This window comes from Canis lupus, chromosome 5 (genome assembly GCF_003254725.2).
Source record: "Canis lupus dingo isolate Sandy chromosome 5, ASM325472v2, whole genome shotgun sequence".
NCBI lineage: Eukaryota > Metazoa > Chordata > Mammalia > Carnivora > Canidae > Canis > Canis lupus.
The window spans coordinates 10,716,426-10,735,750 of record NC_064247.1 but is presented as its reverse complement, the minus strand read 5'-3'; the positions used below and the strand labels follow the sequence as shown (position 1 = coordinate 10,735,750).

Here is a 19,325-nt window from a genome sequence, read left to right as displayed (position 1 = left end):
GAGCATACACATATAGTTAGAACAGGAACTGTTCATTATAGGATATCCTTACTTTTGCTGCCCTGACAAGAATTCTGTTTCTTCTTGTTATTAGGATAATTTACAACAATTGATATCTAAAGAGAGATCAAAACTCCTTGTCTGCTTCTCATGGCTTCCTCAAGAAGGAATCCCATTATTCCACCTACAAGGAGACATGCTCAAGTTTGGGAATATTTAATTCTGCCAAAACAAAGATTAGTGAGTACATAGGTAGGGCACCCATTTTTCAGCTTTTAGTCTGTTCCTCTCCCACAAATCATATTAACAGCTCAGGTGGCTAACATCACTAGAAATTTAAGGAGACAGAAAAAAAATTATATGTGTATTTCTGTCAGGAGAAGTTATTGTGGCTGGACAAAATACTTTGGTCAGCCAAGGGAGATGTTAAAGGTAAAACTAACTAAAAAATACCACTATGGAAAACTACATTATTAATGTGCACAGCACATAATAATTCACTATTTCTCAGTACAGCCTTTATTCTATAAAACCATCATAGGGTCAGATTAACTCTCATCTGGGTTGCTGTCCTTCCTGGGAGCTTGGTGAAATCAAAATGGCTTAGGAAGGTGTGCATATTAGCTTATTTTCCTCATGCAAATGGGCCATCTGGAGGTTGATGGTCTGAGATGAGAAGATTGGAGCAAATGGTTTCTGCCAACTTTGCAGAACTCAGTGGCGGCATTTTCTTGTTCACCATTTTGCTGCTCGCTGTAAAGAAGGCATGTTTTATTAGATCCTTCGGTTGAGGTGGCTCTGGAGAAAGAGGCATTTTTTAGCTTGCTTTGGTTCTAGCACTTTGATGTTAACCCACTAAATAAAACTCTCCATGGGCGTTCATTGGAGTTCACTAAATTCTGCTCTAGACTTTGAGGCCTAAATTCCAGATAATAAAAATATATTTTGCCTTGACTTTTTTCCACTTATTTCTTTCTCTTGGGTTACGTGGGATGGAGAAGAGGCTGAATATTCCTTGGTTATTCCTAAACTAATGGCCAAATCTCAAATATTACCATTTTGATTTCATAACTTTATTAGCATGTGATTTCATCATTTCCAGCACTCAATTTTCTTGAGTTGTTGATTACTTTATTGCTTCCTCCAAATATTATCTTTAAAATCCTGCCTCTTTATTCTCCAGAAACTTTTAGTATGGTACTCGAGAACATGAGTATTCAACGGTTACAAAATTCTAGTGGGGATCCCTTAAGGGTAATGGGTGGACCAGCACTTGTGCCTCTTCAGCTCTTCAACCCTCTTGCTCCCTGCAGGTTCTTGCATGGGCCCTTCTGCTGCAATCTGCGGTTTGGCTCATGCTCAGGTTTAGGAGACAGCATGCCCCTCCATGAGCCTCAGAAAATATGGCATTTTACAAGGAAGCAGGGATTTAGTGTCAGCATATGACACTTTGTAGAGGAACTAGCAATATAACAACTGTGACTTTCCAACAAATTGGACCAGTCTCTCAAACTTTCCCTCACATAGAATGCTCTTTACAGTCTCTCACTTATTGCAGTAACACAGGTAAATCAGTGAATAAAGTCACTGTTTGGGGCACCTGGGTGGCTCAGTGGTTGAGTCTACCTTTGGCTCAGGCTGATGCTAGGTCCTGGGATTGAGTTCTGCATCAGGCTCCCTGCAGAGAGCCTGCTTCTTCCTCTGCCTGTGTGTCTCATAAATAAATAAAATCTTAGAATAGTCACTGTTCTTTTACCTCCAGAATGTTATCAGCTCCTATAACTGGTACAAGAAAAATGATCTCTTGAGGCTATCTTTCACACCCAGCATGAATTGTGCTCAGACCTTGGATCTTGGATCTAGACTTCAGAAATGTCTGCACATTAGGAGGGTCTTCTGCAAACCACAGGCACAGATCTTACCTCGTCATGCCATGATTCCACCTTTGGCTCTGCTGGCCATGCCATGCCTCCCCCATCCTCATGGAAAACTACTCTGTACTCCCTGGTCTCTTTGTATGTATGATGTTTAGAACCATCCGGAACCTGAAACCTTGGAAAGTGAACAGATAAGATGTAAAAGTCCTAGAAACCAGGAATGTGGCTGCTGGTGTTATTTTCATTTATTCTGTGTCTATTTCCAGGACAATGGCTGACTAGTATTAAAGCTAATCTGGCCAACTGGAGTATCGTGGAGAATTGCCTCGTGGAGCTGTTAGGGTTGGGGTCTTGTTATCCTACCCATTTTCTCTGTACACACTGGCACATAATGGATTGAGAAACAGCTGAAGAAACCAGGCACAGAAGACAATCTCCCTTCTCATGCTTTAATCCCATACCCTGTGCTCCATTTATGGAGGATGCTCATCCAGTCCTTGCCACTCCCACAAGCAGAGCAGGTGAGGTTCTTAATTATTCAGCCTCATCTCCAAGGAACCTTTATCAGGCAACAGAGATCCTACTATCAGGCCATGAGATACTACTATTTAGTTCTTAATTACATAAAAATGAAATCACATAAGAAAAAGCAAACAACGCAAATACATGAAAGCCATTTACTCCTGGTAAATTCTTCAGGGTCCCAGTGCTGGGGTTCATAATTTTCCCTGATATCAGAGGACCAAGGCAGGGATGATCGGGGCTGGGTGTCAGTATAGTCTTGATGGCCTTAGCCAGCAGCAATAGCTTAAAAAAATTTTTTTTCCATAATTTGGTCTCAGGTCTTCTTGGTTTCTTCATGTAAATGAAGTGACCCGGTCATTCATGATTCTGTAATTATTTTAGTACCTACGTGAGCTGACACTGTTCCAAATCCCTTCACAAACCCACGCGAAGAGGGCAGGATGGGCAGGCTTGTACACATGTGGGAATGTAGATATTTTATGATTTCATTATGCTTTACTGAATCCCCCAGCACCCAGCTGTTACACCTCACTTGTAGTAGAAGTGCTGGGGGCAAAACCAAGAGGTGGTAAAACAGTAGGAAGGGTGGGCATGATATTCTAATAGGAAAACACCCTGCATGAAGAGGAGCTTCTGACTAGGTCCTCCTTCCTAGCAGGGCCTGGCACCTGGTATTTTGGCAATGGGGAAGGGAGCAGCCTGACAAGGTCCATATGAAACAGCCTCGAGGTTTTCCCCCCATCAGACACTTCTCCCATCTCTCCCCAGGACTGAAGGAAAGTGCATGGTGAAGAAGTGGACCAGTGAGAGAGATTTGTAGAGTTATCCCGTTGAGTGTGTGGCAGAGCCATCAGGTACAAATCTCCTGCCTGGAGTTCAGGGCTGTGTGCTTTAAGATTTGAGCCCAGTAAGGACAGGATCCTAGAAGCCGGTCCCTTACCAAACCTAAAGGGCTGTCCCTGGGCGACTTTATACTTGAGGCTGTGGAGCAGTCTTTAGGATATGCAACAGCCTACTTTGGGGAAAATATAATAACCACAACCTCGGAAGTCTTTTAAATCTCCTACTTCATACCCATGAGTTAGAGGCAGGAGCACTCCAGTCAAGGAAGAGCCTCCACCCAGGTTGTACTTTGGGGGAAAAAAAAAAAAATCTCCTTGAGGTGTAGTAGGCTGAGAGGTTCTGCCTGGGGGATTTTATTTAGCTGTGGGAAGAGGTGATGTAGATCTGGGCAAGTCAGGGAGACTCCCCGGAAAAGGTCTTCCCGAGCTGACAAGAGGGCTTCTCCTCGCCTTCCCTGTGAGGGCTGAATGCAGAACATGGGGACCTAGCTAGGAGGTCTTTTCTGAATGGGTCCTCTGATGCCTGATTAAGTGATAGCCCCTGCTGAAACTTTTTCCACAGGTAGGGCATGTGAATGGTTTCTCGCCAGTGTGGGTTCTTTGATGCCTGACAAGGTGGTCCCTCCGACTGAAACTTTTCCCACATTCATTGCACCGGCAGGGCCTCACTGAGGCGTGTCCTCTTAGGTGCTTGGCAAACGCGGCACTGTGGTTGAAGCAACGCCCGCACTCACTACAGAGATATAGCTCCTCAGCCGCGTGTGTCTTCCGGTGTGCCAGGTAACGCCTGTGGTCACTGAAGTCCTCTCCACACTCTCCACACAGGTAGGGTTTGCCTCCAAGGTGGATTCTTTGGTGTGTTGTCAGCACAGATTTCTGGCTGAAGCTTTTGCCACAAATAGTACAGAAGAAGGGTTTTTCTCCTGTGTGTGTCCTCTGATGCCGGACGAGGTCTGAGGTCCAGCGGAAGTTTTTTCCACAATCGTCACATCTATAGGGTTTCTCAACCGGTGGAGTTCTCTCAGCCTGAGCCAGAGGGGAGGTCTTGTCCAAATTCTTCCGGTTTAGGGGAAATTTATAAGGAGTGCTCATTTTGTGAACCTTCTGGTGCCTGGCAAGATGTGAGCTCCGCGTGTAACTTTTTCCACACTCCATACATTTATAGGGTTTCTCTCCTGTGTGAGTTCTCAGGTGTCTAACAAGGTGTGAGTTACAAGTGAAACTTTTCCCACATACAGGACAGTCATGGTGTCTCCCTAACAGGGGGTGGATAGGCATGGTTTCTTGAAGATTAGATAAACTATTAACTTGAGAAATATTGGTACCAAATCTTCTTTCGTTAAGTCTATTTGGATCATCCTCAAAGACTATTTCCCAGTCTGGAGTCTGGTGAATTTCTGGATCTCCCAAAATTGATCTGTGTAGATCCTCCAAACTTAGATCCTCCTGCTCAAGATATTCTTCTTCATCTTCACTCCTATCTCCTATAGAGAGGATGAGAGAACAGGAGAAATTATAGAGATGATGATGCCTTCCACACAACGGTGGGATTTTTAAACAGTCTTGGAAAGGCAAGACCACATAGAGAGAAGCCCATGTTTCATAACTGTAGAGGCTGGGAAAGAAGGAAATAACCAGTCAACTGAATTCTATTATGTGCCAGGCACTTTCTTATATGTTATCTCATGCTGTTGACAAGCCTCAGGGTGGACAAGGACTGTTATCCTCATTTCACAAATGTGGACACTGAGGACCAAGAGTTTAGGTGACCTGCTTAGTAGATGACTACAGCTGCGTTCCCAAGTTCCCGTTTATCTTCTCTCACCATTTTGCATGACATGTCCCTCACAAGAACGATGGGAGGGGAAAGAGGAGGATGAGGACAGAAGAATCTGGCATTCAGAGGGAGACAGGGGTAATGGCCAACAGGTTAGAAGAACCGATGAAGAGGGGCACCCCAGAGGGAGAGGGGAAGTGCCAGCTCTGCGGGGGAAGATGCCTTTTGTATTCCTCACCTGTGTAGGTAAAACTCAGGATTTCGGGCTCTTGAGGCTCTTGAGGCTCTGGGATATCTGGGACCAAAGGCTCTTCCTCTCTAACGTGGGAGATCTCATCTAGTCTGGGGATTGGAAATGCTGCTCAAGAGAGGGAAAGCGGGACATTATGATTGGTTCAGCAATTCCCTGAGTTAAGAGCAGATCTTTGCTGTCGGGTAGACTGTATAGAACAAATGGACAGCCTGGTCAGTGGATCAAATCTGGTCTTTTTAGCTTGAGCACCTCTCACCAAATCCTGCATATTTCTTGCCCTTCGTCTGCAACTCAATAATCAAGGACTGCTAATACTCCCTCTTTTCCCATATTCAAGCAAGCAGATCATCCTCAACCTCTCAACCTCTATTGCTTGTTTCAAAACTCACATGCTACCTCAAATACACTAAAGCTGTAACATAACTTCACTTTATTAGAAGTTTCCAACCACTTTCTAGGCATCTCTTCCCTTTAACTTGGAAAGATATTGTCTTCCTTAGCTAATCCTTCAATCTCACTGGTGGGGCAGGCATAAGAGAAGCGTGGTGCATACAGTCTAAGGTCTAAGACTCCCACAATTTCCAATAGGAGAAAGACCTCTGGGCTCAGAACACTCTAGAAACACTTGAAATTCCTTACACAAAGAGACCACAATTCCACAGTCTTCTTCCAAGACATATTCTCCATAGAACTCTTTCTGTGCTGGATCCAGATCGCTCCACTGGTCCTGGGAGAAGCACACAGCCACGTCCTTGAAAGTTACCAATCCCTGAAACGACACAGACTTCAGTTGTAACAGGATGCTTCCTGAAGCTCCTAGTTCATTCATGGAATGAAGGTTACTCCAGAAGACAAAAGGAGCACACACAGGACCCTGGGGGCCTTTTGGGAAACCTGCTGCACCCTTGGCTACTGCTCCCCGACTTCCTACTTTTCCATTTCCAACTTCCTCCTCTGGACCTCTCAGTTCCACTGCTTTCTCTCAGGGCCAGCCTCTGCTCTTCTTCTTGAGCATATTGGTTAAAATATATAAGAAAAGTCTTAAAAGTCCTCATTAACTCCCTATTTGATGCTTTGATGCCACCTACATTTGTGCAAAAATTCACCTTTTCTGGAGAGCTCTCCCTAACTGACCTCCAGCCACCCCCGTCACCTACACGGTCGGCACAGCACACACAGGCCCTTCTGCCATAGCGAGACTATAACCCAAAACCACAGATGTGTTCTATTCCTTTCCTCTCCAGTCTCAGTTTAGTGTTGGGGCCCTGACCATGGTGAGAGCTTCCTACGTGGCAAGGCCTGAGTGCAGTCCCTGCCAGTGGACACCACACAGTTCCAGAAGTCATTTCTGCAGCAGACAGCCATTCTTCCAAATGACTATCAAGTTCACTACCATAAAACAAAAACAAGCCCTCATTCGGCAACTTCTGGGTTGTAGTGCAGTGTGGTAGAAGAACCCCGTAGAAGAACCCCTTTGGGCAACTGCGTGGCTCAGCAGTTGAGCGTCTGCCTTTGGCTCAGGTCGTGATCCCTGGTCCCTGAAATCGAGTGCCACATCGGGCTCCCCGCAGGGAGCCTGCTTCTCCTTCTGCTTATGTCTCTGCCTCTGTCTCTCTCATGAATAAATAAAAATAAACATATAAATAAAAGAATCCCATTTTGTTCGTTTTCCTTCTCTGGGGCAAATAGAGGCTCCGGAGCCTGCAGATCCAACTGAGACTGTTGTAATTCCTCCCATTGGATGCAGACACGTCTAGAACTGAGAACCTAAGTTGGCAAAAGCAGAGTAGAAATATGTGTCCTATCCGACCTGTTCAGTGTACAGCTAATGCCTGGTGGTTCTTCGAATTCTCTGTGGCACAGACATGGACAGAAACTAGAGCACACCTGTGAAAGAGCTGTAAGAAGGGCAACCATCTCTGGGTTTCCGGCATTCCTCTCTTCAGGAAGGTCTGGGTCCTGGGACACTGGAACCTCTACGAAGAAAAGGCGGCAGAGATGAGTGATGTGCAGCGCACCCCTGTAACTGGCAAACAGCTCCCATCCTCTTTGGTAGGAATCAAGAAACTGGTCTAAGGGCAGCTCAAGTCATCCCAATGTCACCATCTGGAACTCTACTGAAATGCCAAGAGGACACCCAAGGATTGGTTGGCTCCTTGACCTTGGCCCAGTTTCTGGGGGAACTCTAGCTACTATTGTCTCAACACCCTGAATTCTATGATTTATTCCCACTCTGCTCCACCTAGCCTCCTTCATAGGCGGGAAACATCCCCATTCCCACACTCTGCCTGCCACTTTGCCCCCTTTCTGTTGAGGCTTCCCACCGCTCTCCCGCAGGGGCTGGAACTCCAATTCATGGCATAGGCTCTGCTCTTCTGGTGGCCTCAGATCTGGGCTCTGGATGGTCTCCTCACGGGACGCCTCAGGAGGCAAGGTATGCACAGGGTTCTGCAGCTCGCAAGGTGACTCGGGGTCTGCTCCTGGATGTATGGTCTCCTCCGACAGGACCTCCTGGCCATGAACATGGACAGTCACCTGGGAATAATTCCAATTTCCAGTCAGCATGGAGTCAAGAGGAAAGTCTCAGTTGACAACAGGGCTTATTTTAGGGAAAGCTACCAACAGAAACACTCTCAGAGGATCCCAGGAGAGGATGGGAGTCTCTGGTTCCATGGAGGCATGCAAGAATTGTTGATGGTTATCCTCATTAGGACAAGGCAGGGACGTTTAGATGCTTCACGGCTTCCTCACTCCCCTCAGCCTACTCCTATCACCCATGGCTCTGAGATACCGGTCCCTCCCATGTCCACCTCTCCCACCTGTAGCTCTCCTTGTGGTTTGCTTCCCTGTCATATTGTCCTGGGAGGGGGATTTGTGCCCAAGAGTCTAGAACCTTTGAGGAAGTCACAAAATTGGCCTCCCCAGGAACTGGAGGTTCGATAGCCAAAGAAAGGAAAACCAAAGCCATATGACCCTGGAGTGCTAAGGGCCCTAAGATGGTCCTTGGCAGGTGTTTAAAAAACCAGAAAGTCACACTCACTCACTCACACACACAGACACACACACACACACATCCCTGCCCCTAATGGATCTAGGGGCAACCCAAGAGCAGAGCCACTTAGTTTTAAAGGGTAAATGATGGGGACTCTGTATGCTCTACCCCCAAATCCATCCTTCCAGCAAATAGTCCCCCTCCACGTCACACAGATCAGGACTCCCCCTCCTCACCCACCGCCTTGGTCTCCTGGGTTGTTTCTGCAAACCCTCCACCAGCGTCACTGCCTCCTCGCCACTCTCTGGCCGTTGGCCCCGCACCCAGCTCTGCAGTTCTCCAGGCAAGACAGTAAGGAATTGTTCCAGCACAAGCAGCTCTAGGATCTGCTCCTTTGTCCGTCTTTCTGGCCTCAGCCACTGATGACAAAGTTCTCGCAGTCGAATGAGAGCTTCTCGGGGGCTTGATGCTTCCTGGTAGCGAAAACGCCGGAAGTTCTGGTGTGAGGTCTCAAGCACAGGGTCATCTCTCTGTAAGACAGACTCTGGCCTACAGGTGAAATCATCTTCCAATTTCACCATCAGAATTCCCTCTTCTTCCCAAAGATCCTGGTCCTCTGGTTCCAAGGCTGTAGCCATTGTTTGGCTCTGGGCGGGGGGAGGGGTCTCACACCATCTAGAACTCACACTGTCATTACCCCCCAGTCTCAGCCTGGGCACCTCAAGGAGTTTCTCCCAAGGGACCTGGGGCAGAGAAGTAGAGACAAACAACAGTATAAGCAGGAGGTTATGCACAGGGATGACAGTTCTGAGTCCTCCTAACCCCATACACGTAACACTTCCTCACATTATTAAATCCCCTGCTCCTGATCTCCGCAACCATCAGCTATAAATAAATTTGGTTGAAATATGATGATCTAGGCCTCATCCTGGATGAGGTTTCCTAGGCTGGGTTCATACCCCCTAGAGAAACAGAAATAAACTGCATCTCTACTTTATGAACACTGTCAATCTGCAAGGAAAATGGCGAGGACAAAGGACACCACTCATCGCCTGCTGGAACACGTGGTACTGACCACCATCTGTGTCACACACGTGTTTACATACACAGCAGGATGTGTGTTCTGAGAAGACACACATCAGTCAGGCTGAAACAGATGGGGAAGCCTTTATGAAAGTTCATTTCAAATTGAACCACACTCAATTTAACTCTTCTGTAAAATGGGAACTCTCAGAGATTTGAGGGGGAGCTTGTACGAGGTAAGAGTGAGGAAAGCCCCTTACACAGTTGCTGGTACACAGGCGCCCCCAAAAGCAATCTCCTGCTCATTAAGACATCTTAAAGGGAAGACCTCCAGATCTTCAAACCCAAGTGTTCAAAATTGAATTCAGGATGCTGACTCCCAAATCCACCCCTCTTCCTGGGATCCTGTCTTGGCTGAGATCATTTGCTAAGTAAACACTCAACTCTGTAATCTTTGGACTGATTCTTCCCCATTGCTTACAGCTCATTAAACCAATTCTACCTCTTAAGCCTCTAAATCTGTTTCCTCCTCCTTTGCCACAGACTGCTTTAGTTTGGGCCCTCAGCTCTTGCCTGGGCTACTGCCATAACTTCCTAACTGGGGTCCCTGCAGGACTCAACCATGAGTGAAAGGCAGCATAATTATGGTGGGGTTTTTGCAAAATAACTATCATTCAACACTTTTCTGGATCCTTGGGATTTGGTCAACGGAGGCAACTGTGTCTTTAGAAATGCTAGGTGTGTTTCTGATGTGTGTGATGAGAAGCAGCCAGGCTGTGTAAGGCAGGAGTGAGTGTCCTGGTGTCAGACTGCCAGGGTTTAATTTTGGGCTGTGCTATTTCATAGATGTGAAGCCATAGTTAAATTTCTATGCCCCCTTGCCTGTTTGCCCATTTATGGCTTGGAGGTAAGAACAGTATCCATGTAATAGCATGACTATGAGGATTAAACATGTCACTATCAGTACTGTGCTTAGAAGAGCAATGGCAACCCAATGTTAAATATTATCTAAATTACAGTCACAACTGCACCATTCAACATTTAAAAATACTCTGTTAGTAATAAGATCAGCTATAAAATCCTTGGCATGGTACATGAACCGCTTCACAATCGCCCCTCAGATGATTTTTCAAGCCCCATATCCCACCCTTTGCTGTGTTATCAACGAGCTAGAAGGGGTACGTTGCTGACCTTCCAACCAAAAGGGGGTGTCTTTTCACGTCACCATGCCTGTAGGAAGGCTGTTCCTTTTAAATGCAACATTCACACCCCCCAACCTCCAATGCCGCATGGTGTGTTCCATTTCTTAACATGTCCCCTCTTCTTCACTCCCATGATTTACACTGTAGGTCCTTATCAGTTCTTGTCGGGATTACTCCAACCGCCTCCAATCGTGAGCTACCTGCCTCCAGGTTTGTTCCCTGCAAGTTACCAATGACAGTATCACAAGAGTGACCAGCACTCTGGGCAAATGGAATCATGTCCCTCACCTATTTAAGATCTTCAACCGTTCCTCCTTGTCTTAGAAGTGAAAAGCAAACTCTTACGTATTGTATATTAGGCCGACTTTCATCTTGTTACTCCTTTCACCTTCTCTTCAACCCTTTCAAACAAACACACACACAGACACACAGTGTGTGTGCATGGGAAGAACATACAAGCCCTATGCCCTTTTGCTTTACAGCATGTTGTTCTTTCTGATTCTTTACCCTTCATTAGGTGAAACTTTACTTATAAGGCAGCTCTGACTTCAGGTCTCTCAGATGTTTTGATTCCATTCCCCCTACCCATAAAATGGTTAGAAATCAACGTAGAATCACTTCTACAGCAACCTGGGCACGCCTCTCTCATAATATCTGCGGTATTGATACTGTGATACCACAGATCCACAGTTTCTCATTCCTGAGAAACTCCTTAAAGTTAGGGGCTTCAAGTTAGGTTTTCGATCAATCTCCACCACATATAATAAAGTGCCTACTAAGTGAATTTAAAATAATAAACCTCCACTTTAAAATTTTCTTCCTGCTTTTTATCAGGGAAGAGCCCACCTTTCCCTCCACTGTTTCTACTTCTTTTTAAATTCACGGGTCTTGTTAATTCCTCCAAGTGTCTTTCAAATTCATCCATCTCTACTGCTATTCCCCTTGTTGAGTCATTATGAACCACTGAAAGGTAGTAACAGGACCCTTTGAGAACAGGACCATCCCCTATACCACACCAGCCTTTAACAGGCACTTGCATGTTGAATGAATGACTTGGTTCAAGTTTCACCCCTGCTCTTCCGGGTCCTGCCTTCTCTAGAGCACTCTCTACATTCAACCTGAGGGATTCTTCGTTTTTCTGTCTTTTTGGGCTTCATTACAAGTCTAAGATGCACATTCAAGGTTAACAATCCACCCTTAAGAGCTGGGTCTAATGTGATGCTGTCCATCAAACTGACTGTAATTTCAATGACCCTATTATTGATCTTATCATCTCTATCTCAAATGGCTCTTCATTCATTTATGCTCTTATTTCTCTTCCTTCCAGGACCCTCAAATATCCACTACATTCTTTCATAGTCTGCTTTAAAGAGTTCTCTAATTTTCTAGATCTTTATTTGGTAATTTCCCTACCTATTGAATCTGCTGTCTCTACCTCATGATGGTCTGTTTTCTACACGGTTTGTAGTTTTTAACATTTTATGTCCACCTTCAGTGAGACTTTTTTTTTGGTGGGGGGGGGGGGGAGTCCTGAGAGAAGATGGAATCAGTAAGTCTTTTGGCTTAATGAAGGGATCTCAATTATCTTCAAAGTCTGAGAACCCATGCCCAGGGAAGCAGACTAGAAGCTCTCCTTGTTTACACATAGCACTGGCTACCAGAGATTATCTACTATGGAGTCTATAAAAGTTCTGCATTGACAGAAGCATTTCTGCTCTCATGAAAGCATTTCTGCTCTCATGGGGCTTTGCTCTCTAAAGAAAAATGAACCTGCCATTTCTAAATCATCTTCAGAAATCATGAATTGAGGTTTCCATTGCTTGTTATGGACTTACTTTGGCAGCTTAGGAAGAGATGATGGCAAATAGATCAGCAATAGTGAGATGGAGGGCAGAAGAGGAGTCCCCAGTGGGGCTAGAGATGGGAAGGAATGGGAGGCAGGTGGTGCCCATGGACAGAACACTGGATTAGGTATCCAAAGATGTGGGTCCCAGCCCCACATCCTTAAGTAACTGGAGCAGCTCTAAGGCTTCCATAACACACACAAGAGCCCTTGTAAAGGGGAAAGCCCTCTCCTAACTCACAGGATTAGATGAACTCTGTGAGCTTATGAACTAAAATGTGCCGCGTGAATGTCAAGTGTATTAGAAAGAGAAAACGGACATCGTTTTATTCTACAGTTTGTGGGATATGGTACACTGTAAATTCACCTTGCAATCTGTTGCCCTAGCTATTCTAATACCTTCCCTCAATGTCTGTCTTGGAAGGGTTCCATAATGACGGATAAAAACTGAAGAGGACTATATAGAGACTGAAGCCAGGCCAGGAAGGGCATAGGACTTGGTTCCAGAAAGCTCTGAAACAAGGTCTACAGATAGGCTTCATGAACCTAGGGCTGGGTGAGCTCCATGACCTAGTCTCTTGAGTGTGTTTCTAGGATGTATGAAGCAGGACTGGGGAGATGTGGAAAAGACAAGGGCCTTCTCTAGTCTTTGGTCCAGTTACCTCTGCTCCTTATCTGAATGTGTCACATGCCAGTGAAAGCGGTAACTCCATTCCATTGACAGAACAGAAAACTGCAGGCAATGAAAGGATATCTGGTTCCCTACCTTGAAGTCTTATTACTTGCAGAGAGCTTTCTGAACCCTGAATGACGACAAGTTTTGTGGTCATATAGTGTCTACACAATAGAGAGACAGTGATCTATTTACTGGCAAATAATCTTCAGTAGTAACCAGAGAGGTTCAAATGATAACATTTAGCAAATACCTATTTCCCTTCCTGTTTCCCATTATATTTTTTACCCTAATGCCGGCCCATAACCTGGAAATCTGGATATGTCTGTACTCTGGAGCCAATCAGACCTTCCAAATAGTCTTCTATTCTAGAATAGAAATCACCTAATAAAAACTGTTAACTGCCCTGTTCTAATGTTATATTTTTTTCTTAGAGAGGGAGAGAGAGTGAATGGTGAGGGCTAACGGGGGAGGAACAGAGAGACTCTTAAGCAGGCTTTACACTCAGCATGGAGCCCAATGTGGTGTTCCATCTCATAATCCGGAGATCATGACCTGAGATGAAATTGACAGTCGAACACTTAACTGACTGAGCCACCTAGGCACCCTGCTGTATTCTTCTTTAAAACGAAAGATGATCTGGGGACGCCTGGGTAGCTCAGTGGTTGAGCCTCTGCCTTTGGCTCAGGTTGTGATCCTGGGGTTCTGGGATTGAGTACTCCACTGGGCTCCCTGCAGGGATCCTGCTTCTCCCTCTGCCTGTGTCTCTGTCTCTCTGTGTGTCTCTAATGAATAAATAAATAAAATCTTTTAAAAAAAATAAAGATTATCTAGTATATTCCTTCTACCAGAAAAATGATCTTTTATGGTTAATTATCCTGTATACAAATGTTTACCCATGCTTTCCACATAATGGTCTGGGGCTTTGGAACCTTGGGTTTGGATCCATTTCCTGATTTATTGGCTACGTGACACTTTCTAAGTCTTGGTCTCGTTTTCAAAATGTGGCTATACTCCGAATCTCCCATGGTTGTTTTAAGGAGTGAATGAAGTAATGTATAAAATTACTGCAGCTTAGAGACTGGTAGAGTAAGTAGATGCTCAATATATTTTGTTCTCTTCCTTCAAATTGCTTTAAATCCTTTTGGGAAGAAGGAAAGATTTAAACAATAAACAAGCAAACAGTCCTTTATTTCATTGTAATTCCAAAAAAATTTAAATGCACAGGAAAAATCTTGGTCTGTTTCCTGTTATATCAAAAGCAAAGTATTAAAGTGAAAGAAGAGTCCTTGCTTTGAAGGACTTATCAGCTAAAATTAAACAAGACTCTTGGAATACAGATAGGATGGAACCTTAGAGCTAGGTTCTCTTGTCCAAGGCCATACCAACAGTGCTTCTACTTACCAATGTCACAGTGCTGTCTCCTCTCTCTACCTGGGAAGAGGCAATCTGGGGCAAGCCCAGTTAGTACAGCTACTAAATCCCTTGAAAACTTAACCCAGAAGGCCAGAGAAATGAAAGAGAATGCATTCACTGACTTTTGGTCTTCTAACACATCATGATCAGCATGCTTCAAACCATATTTAAAAACTGTTTCTCTAAAGTATTTTTGCCATTTACATGGTTCCTTCATTAGCTTCAGCATAAAATATCTGGGTGACAAGGGGAGGAGTGGCTCAAAGCTTATTACAATGGGTTTCAAAGAAACAGAGTAAGTTGGAGTGAAGGGGAAGATAGGAAGAAACGGAGGCCAAATAAATAGTGGCAGTGGGTGGTACAAGAAATCAGTGGGAGCTAAGACATGAGTATCTTTTGCCCTGAAATTCTGTAGTCTTTGTGGTTAGGACCAAGGTATAAGGTGGGTATAAAAACGTGACTGAGTAAATATAAATACAAATACTGTGAAATAAAGCTATAAAAACAGTAGCAATTCACTTTATTTTTAATGAAAATCTTTTCTATACGTGTGGACCACAGGCCCAGAAGGCCATGTTGGACTGCTGGCAGTTCTGCCTTTGGAGGCACGCAATCTGTGCTCTACCTCAAGATGTACCACCTTGGATATGGGAATGATTCTCCACTTAAAGGCAGAGAGCTGGACCATCTTTTGAGAAACCATCTTGCTTTGTAATGGTGATAAGAGGGACTTGGACAGGAACAAGGATGTATGGCTTCTTTATTGAATACCTGGGCCATAATGTATTAGCCTATAATGGTGAAAAGGATTTATTCAAGAGTTTAGATGGGCTAGTAGCCAAAGACAGATTCTAAGAGTCCAGAATTGAGTATCTGGCCATCCAGATGATACTGGTTAACCTCCAACACGAAGCTAGGCTTTCTAACCTTAACGGTTACCTAGAGGTGGTTAATGCCTTAAATAAAGCAGGTCAATCTACAGGTTTAAAACAGAACATCACAAATTAATCTGAAATGGGAAAAGGGCACTCATCAAAACTGATACCCATCCTGATGAGGGTGTCAGCTTCCATGTTGCAGCCAGAGTTAAACTAGCTGTACCTAATTCATTACTACAATAAATACGGTCAATGCCAATCACATGGACGGTTAGAGGAACCATTATTTAATGACAAATAACGGGAAAATATATCTTGTAACTAGAGCCTGGCCCGAGGAGTAAATATGGGTAATTCAGAACAGTCAATTCAAGAGTCTTATATTATGGTTTTAGTTTTAAAACTGCTATTGTCGGGCAGCCCGGGTGGCTCAGCGGTTTAGCGCTGCCTTCGGTTCAGGGCGTGATCCCGGAGACTAGGGATGGAGTCCAGCGTCGGGCTCCCTGCATGGAGTCTGCTTCTCCCTCTGCCTGTGTCTCTGCCTCTCTTTCTCTCTGTCTCTCATGAATAAATAAATATTTTTTTAAAAATTAAAAAAAAAATAAAACTGCTATTGTCAAAATACTCTTTGCTGTATATCTAGATGACTTCCCTCTGGCATTGCCTGAGGCTCCCTCACTTATGATAAGATGATAAAAGATGGGACCCATGCCTGCTGGGCCACAGGAATCAGAAGAGTAGCAGGTTTCCACTGCAGATTAAACCATGGTCCAAATAGTAGAAGTCATCCCAGGATGGCAAGGATCTCTTTATACATTGTTATATTCCGAGTGCCTAAAACTTTGTCAGTTGCTTGATAGAAAAGGTGCTCAGTAAATAGGGGTTGAATTTTACCTATTTCTCTTACTCCAACTTGGATACAGATGCACTAAAATTCAAAATCAGTGGGTGCCAGGGCTTTGGTAATAAACCACTCACAGGGTCAGTTTTAGGAATTTGGCATTGGCATTTATCCCAATCCACTGGGGGAATTAAGTTGGCATAGCCATACACTGCTTGACAATGTGGCACAGAACTTCTTCAAAGGGAAGAGAGAACAGGGTTACTCATTCTACAAATATCTACTGAGTATTGATTGTGTATCCCACACAATTTAGGGTGCTGGGCAGAGAAGACAAGGAGAAAAGCCCTGGCTCAGACCTTAAAGAATGTAAAAAGCAGTTAAGAAACAGCAGGGACTTTAGCATACTATCAATTTGCAGTAAAAAACTAGATACAGATATAAGCTATATGGTCAAAATGGAAGCTCCTACTGAGAGAATTAAGAAAATCCAGGGAAAAACTCATCAATATTTCATCTTCCATTTGGCATAAGATCACTAGCATTTGGAGGGTTCTTTTTTTTCTTTTTAAAGTACACTTTCTTAACTTTAAAAACGAAAGAACTCAGACCTACGTGGTTAAATTATCCACACGAGATCATATTACTAGTTTCTAACACAGAAGTGCACACACAGGTCTTTTGATCCCCCAAACCACTGCACTGTTTATGTGAAGGAGATTGGCCAAAGGCAGTGGTTCTCTGTGTGAGAAACCTAAACCAGCAGCACGAGCACCTAAAGACTTGTCAGAAATGTGCAAATTTTCAAGCCCGGGCCCAGGCCTATTATCAGAAAATCTGGGGATGGCCCCAGCAATCTGCTCGACAAGCTCTCCCTTCAGGTGCTCGAGATGCACGGGCGAGTTTGAGAGCCAGTACCTAAGGCAAAGGAAGTAAACCTGAGGTTCAAGCAGAAAGCATCCAACTTTTCCAGGGCTGGCCAAATTTACAGGAGGGTTTGCAAGAGTCAAAAGAGTCTAGGACTGTTGTTTCATGCCTGTGCCAAATTAACTGGAAAACAATGTAAACCTGTAACTTACCTCATCTGTATAGTTTGTAATGCCCAAGAGTCCCTCACATCGTGTAGTAAACCTTGCTGTGCCCTTGAAATGACTGTCTACTGCAATATAGTACTTAAAAGAGTGCAAAAAGGGGTACAGCTGGAGGAGAAAGGGGGAAAGATTATGAATCCCAGGTATTTGGTCCTAAGAGGAAAAATCCCCTCCCTCCCTGCCTCCCACCCTGCCCACCCGCTTAGACTACAAGGTATCAGCAGAAAGTTACCCAAGACACAGGGCCACAAACCCTAACTGCTTGGTGGTCACCTACTTCCCACCGACATGCCTCCCGATGGCTTTCTCACCACCCTTCTTTAGGGGCTTTCTGGACCAAGCCCGCGGGGCAACTTGGAAGAGAAGCTGGGAGGAGGGAAGGGGAGTGGGGAGTGGGGGGGCGGGGGGAGCTCCACTACTAGCTTTCCGTGGCTCCGGAGGAGGAGGAAGGCTGCCCTGGGTGTCCCTGGGTGTCCCCTGCCGTGTGTGCACGGAGAGAGCAAGCAACAGTTCTAACCCTCAACACCCCCCCCCCCACCCCCACCCCAAGCCGGAGCCTGGATGCGGCGGCAACGCTGTCCAGGACCCAGGCGGCCAAACCCCGGCTAGGCCTGGGGGCCTGCCCTTCGGGGTGGTCAGCCCTGGGCACCCGGGCAGAGGCAGCGCGGAGGTCACGGCGCCTGGGACACGAGACTCTCCGACGGCCAGGAAAATAAAAATCGGGCTGACACCCGAGAGAAGGCAGAAAGCACACCCGTGGCATACGAACTAACAAACTTTTGGTCCCAAGCAGACGAGCCGCCGAGGCCCGTGCACTCCCGCGGTGGGTACGGGTGGTGTCGGGGAAGTGCCAAAACTGGGTGTTGAGGGGTTGGGCGGGGGAGGGAGCTGCAAGTGGAGACAGAAGCTGGTAGCCTCAGGGGAAGCGAGGGGTCGGTCACGGGGGCAGCTGAGAAGCCGCAGGCCAGGCAGGCGGTGTCCGAGGCGGTAAGACCGCGGCGGAGTGTGTTGGGGGGCGGGGGGTGATGGTAAGTGATGGGGCTTGCCGGGGCCGGGGGGGCCGGGGGGCGGGGCGCAGAGGGGTGCTCCTCGACAGTCTGGAAGGCGGGGTGAGGAAGGGCTGGGGGGGTGAAGGGGCCCAGAGCACCCCTCTCGGTGCCGGGGTTCGGCAGGCGCGGCAGCCGCGGGAGGGACGAACCGGCGGCGTCTCCGCAGGCCTCGGGAGGGGGCGGAGGGCGGTGGCCGCACCGAGGAGAGCCCCGAGCGCCCCCCGCGTCCCCGAGGCCCGAGGCCCGAGCCCCGGCCGCTGCAGCCCCGGGGACCGCCACGCCCCGGGCCCCTCACCACCCCGCAGCCGCCCCTGCTCCGCGGCAGCGCGATGTCCCGAGGCTCCGGGGGGCGGGGTCTCAGCCTCCCCCCCTCCACCCCCCCTTCCCCGCCCTGCCCGGCTCTGCGCGATCCGGCCCGGCCCGGCCCGGCCCAGCCCCTCAGCACTCACGGCTCCGACAGCTCCGGCGGCTCCTCCCCTGCCCCGGCTTCTCCCCCACCCACTCCCGGCCGAAGCAGCGCCGCCGGATCCGAGCCGCGCGGGGCCTGGCGGGTCGGAACACGTGGGGCCTTTGCGCCCGGAACCGGAAGCTGCGCTTCGCCCCGCCTCCTCGCGGCGCTGGGGCCCTTCTAGGCGCCGGGAGGTTTGGTCTCTCGGTGCGCCCGGCGCGGGTGGAGGACTGCGAGCTCCGCGGGGACCCGGGCGGGGAGCCTGGGGCCCGGCCGCTTCCGCCCGCCCCTCCTGCGGCTCGGGGCCTCCTGTGTCTGCATTTACATGCCCGCTCCTCCGCGTCGGATCTTTGCTTTGATTGTTGACATCTGTACCTCTGCTTGTTTTTCTTGGTTGTCCGTGAAGCGCGGTAGCAAGGAGAGCAGTTGGGCTTTGGCTGTGCGGCCGCGGGCGAACCCCTCCACCCCTCCTCCCCTCCACCCCTCCTCCCCTCCACCCCTCCCAAGTTCAGTGTCCAGCGGCTAAAATGGGTGTTGGAGGGCGCCTGGGTGGCTCAGTCAGTTGAGCATCTGCCTTTGGCGCAGGGCGTGATCC

General features: G+C 47.1%; 1 protein-coding gene across 5 annotated transcripts; it reads right to left on the bottom strand.

The window, feature by feature from the left end:
• Positions 1–2,305: 2,305 nt before the first annotated feature.
• Positions 2,306–18,876, bottom strand: ZNF202 (zinc finger protein 202). Of its 5 annotated transcripts, none has more exons than XM_049109847.1 (9): positions 18,732–18,861; positions 17,222–17,341; positions 10,481–15,214; positions 8,503–9,009; positions 7,599–7,809; positions 7,162–7,250; positions 5,914–6,043; positions 5,260–5,379; positions 2,306–4,728 (listed from the first exon to the last, which is right to left on the bottom strand). In XM_049109847.1, exons 4-9 carry the CDS (start codon positions 8,902–8,904, stop codon positions 3,734–3,736), a joined length of 1,947 nt encoding a protein of 648 aa, XP_048965804.1. In that variant the 5' UTR covers positions 8,905–9,009; positions 10,481–15,214; positions 17,222–17,341; positions 18,732–18,861; the 3' UTR covers positions 2,306–3,733. The 5 variants fall into 5 exon arrangements, with proteins under 5 accessions (XP_048965804.1, XP_025320938.1, XP_025320934.1 ...); XM_025465153.3 differs by having other exon boundaries at positions 10,481–10,710; XM_025465149.3 differs by lacking the exon at positions 10,481–15,214.
• Between the last annotated feature and the right edge of the window lie 449 nt (positions 18,877–19,325).

Excerpts from the sequence above, each read along its gene's own strand:
- ZNF202 (XM_025465150.3), bottom strand. The coding sequence starts at position 8,904 with ATGGCTACAGCCTTGGAACCAGAGGACCAGGATCTTTGGGAAGAAGAG. Across the intron at positions 6,044-7,161 it reads TTCTTACAGCTCTTTCACAG|GGATTGGTAACTTTCAAGGA; the intron begins GTGTGCTCTAGT and ends GTGTCGTTTCAG. Across the intron at positions 4,729-5,259 it reads CCTGAGTTTTACCTACACAG|GAGATAGGAGTGAAGATGAA; the intron begins GTGAGGAATACA and ends TCCTCTCTATAG.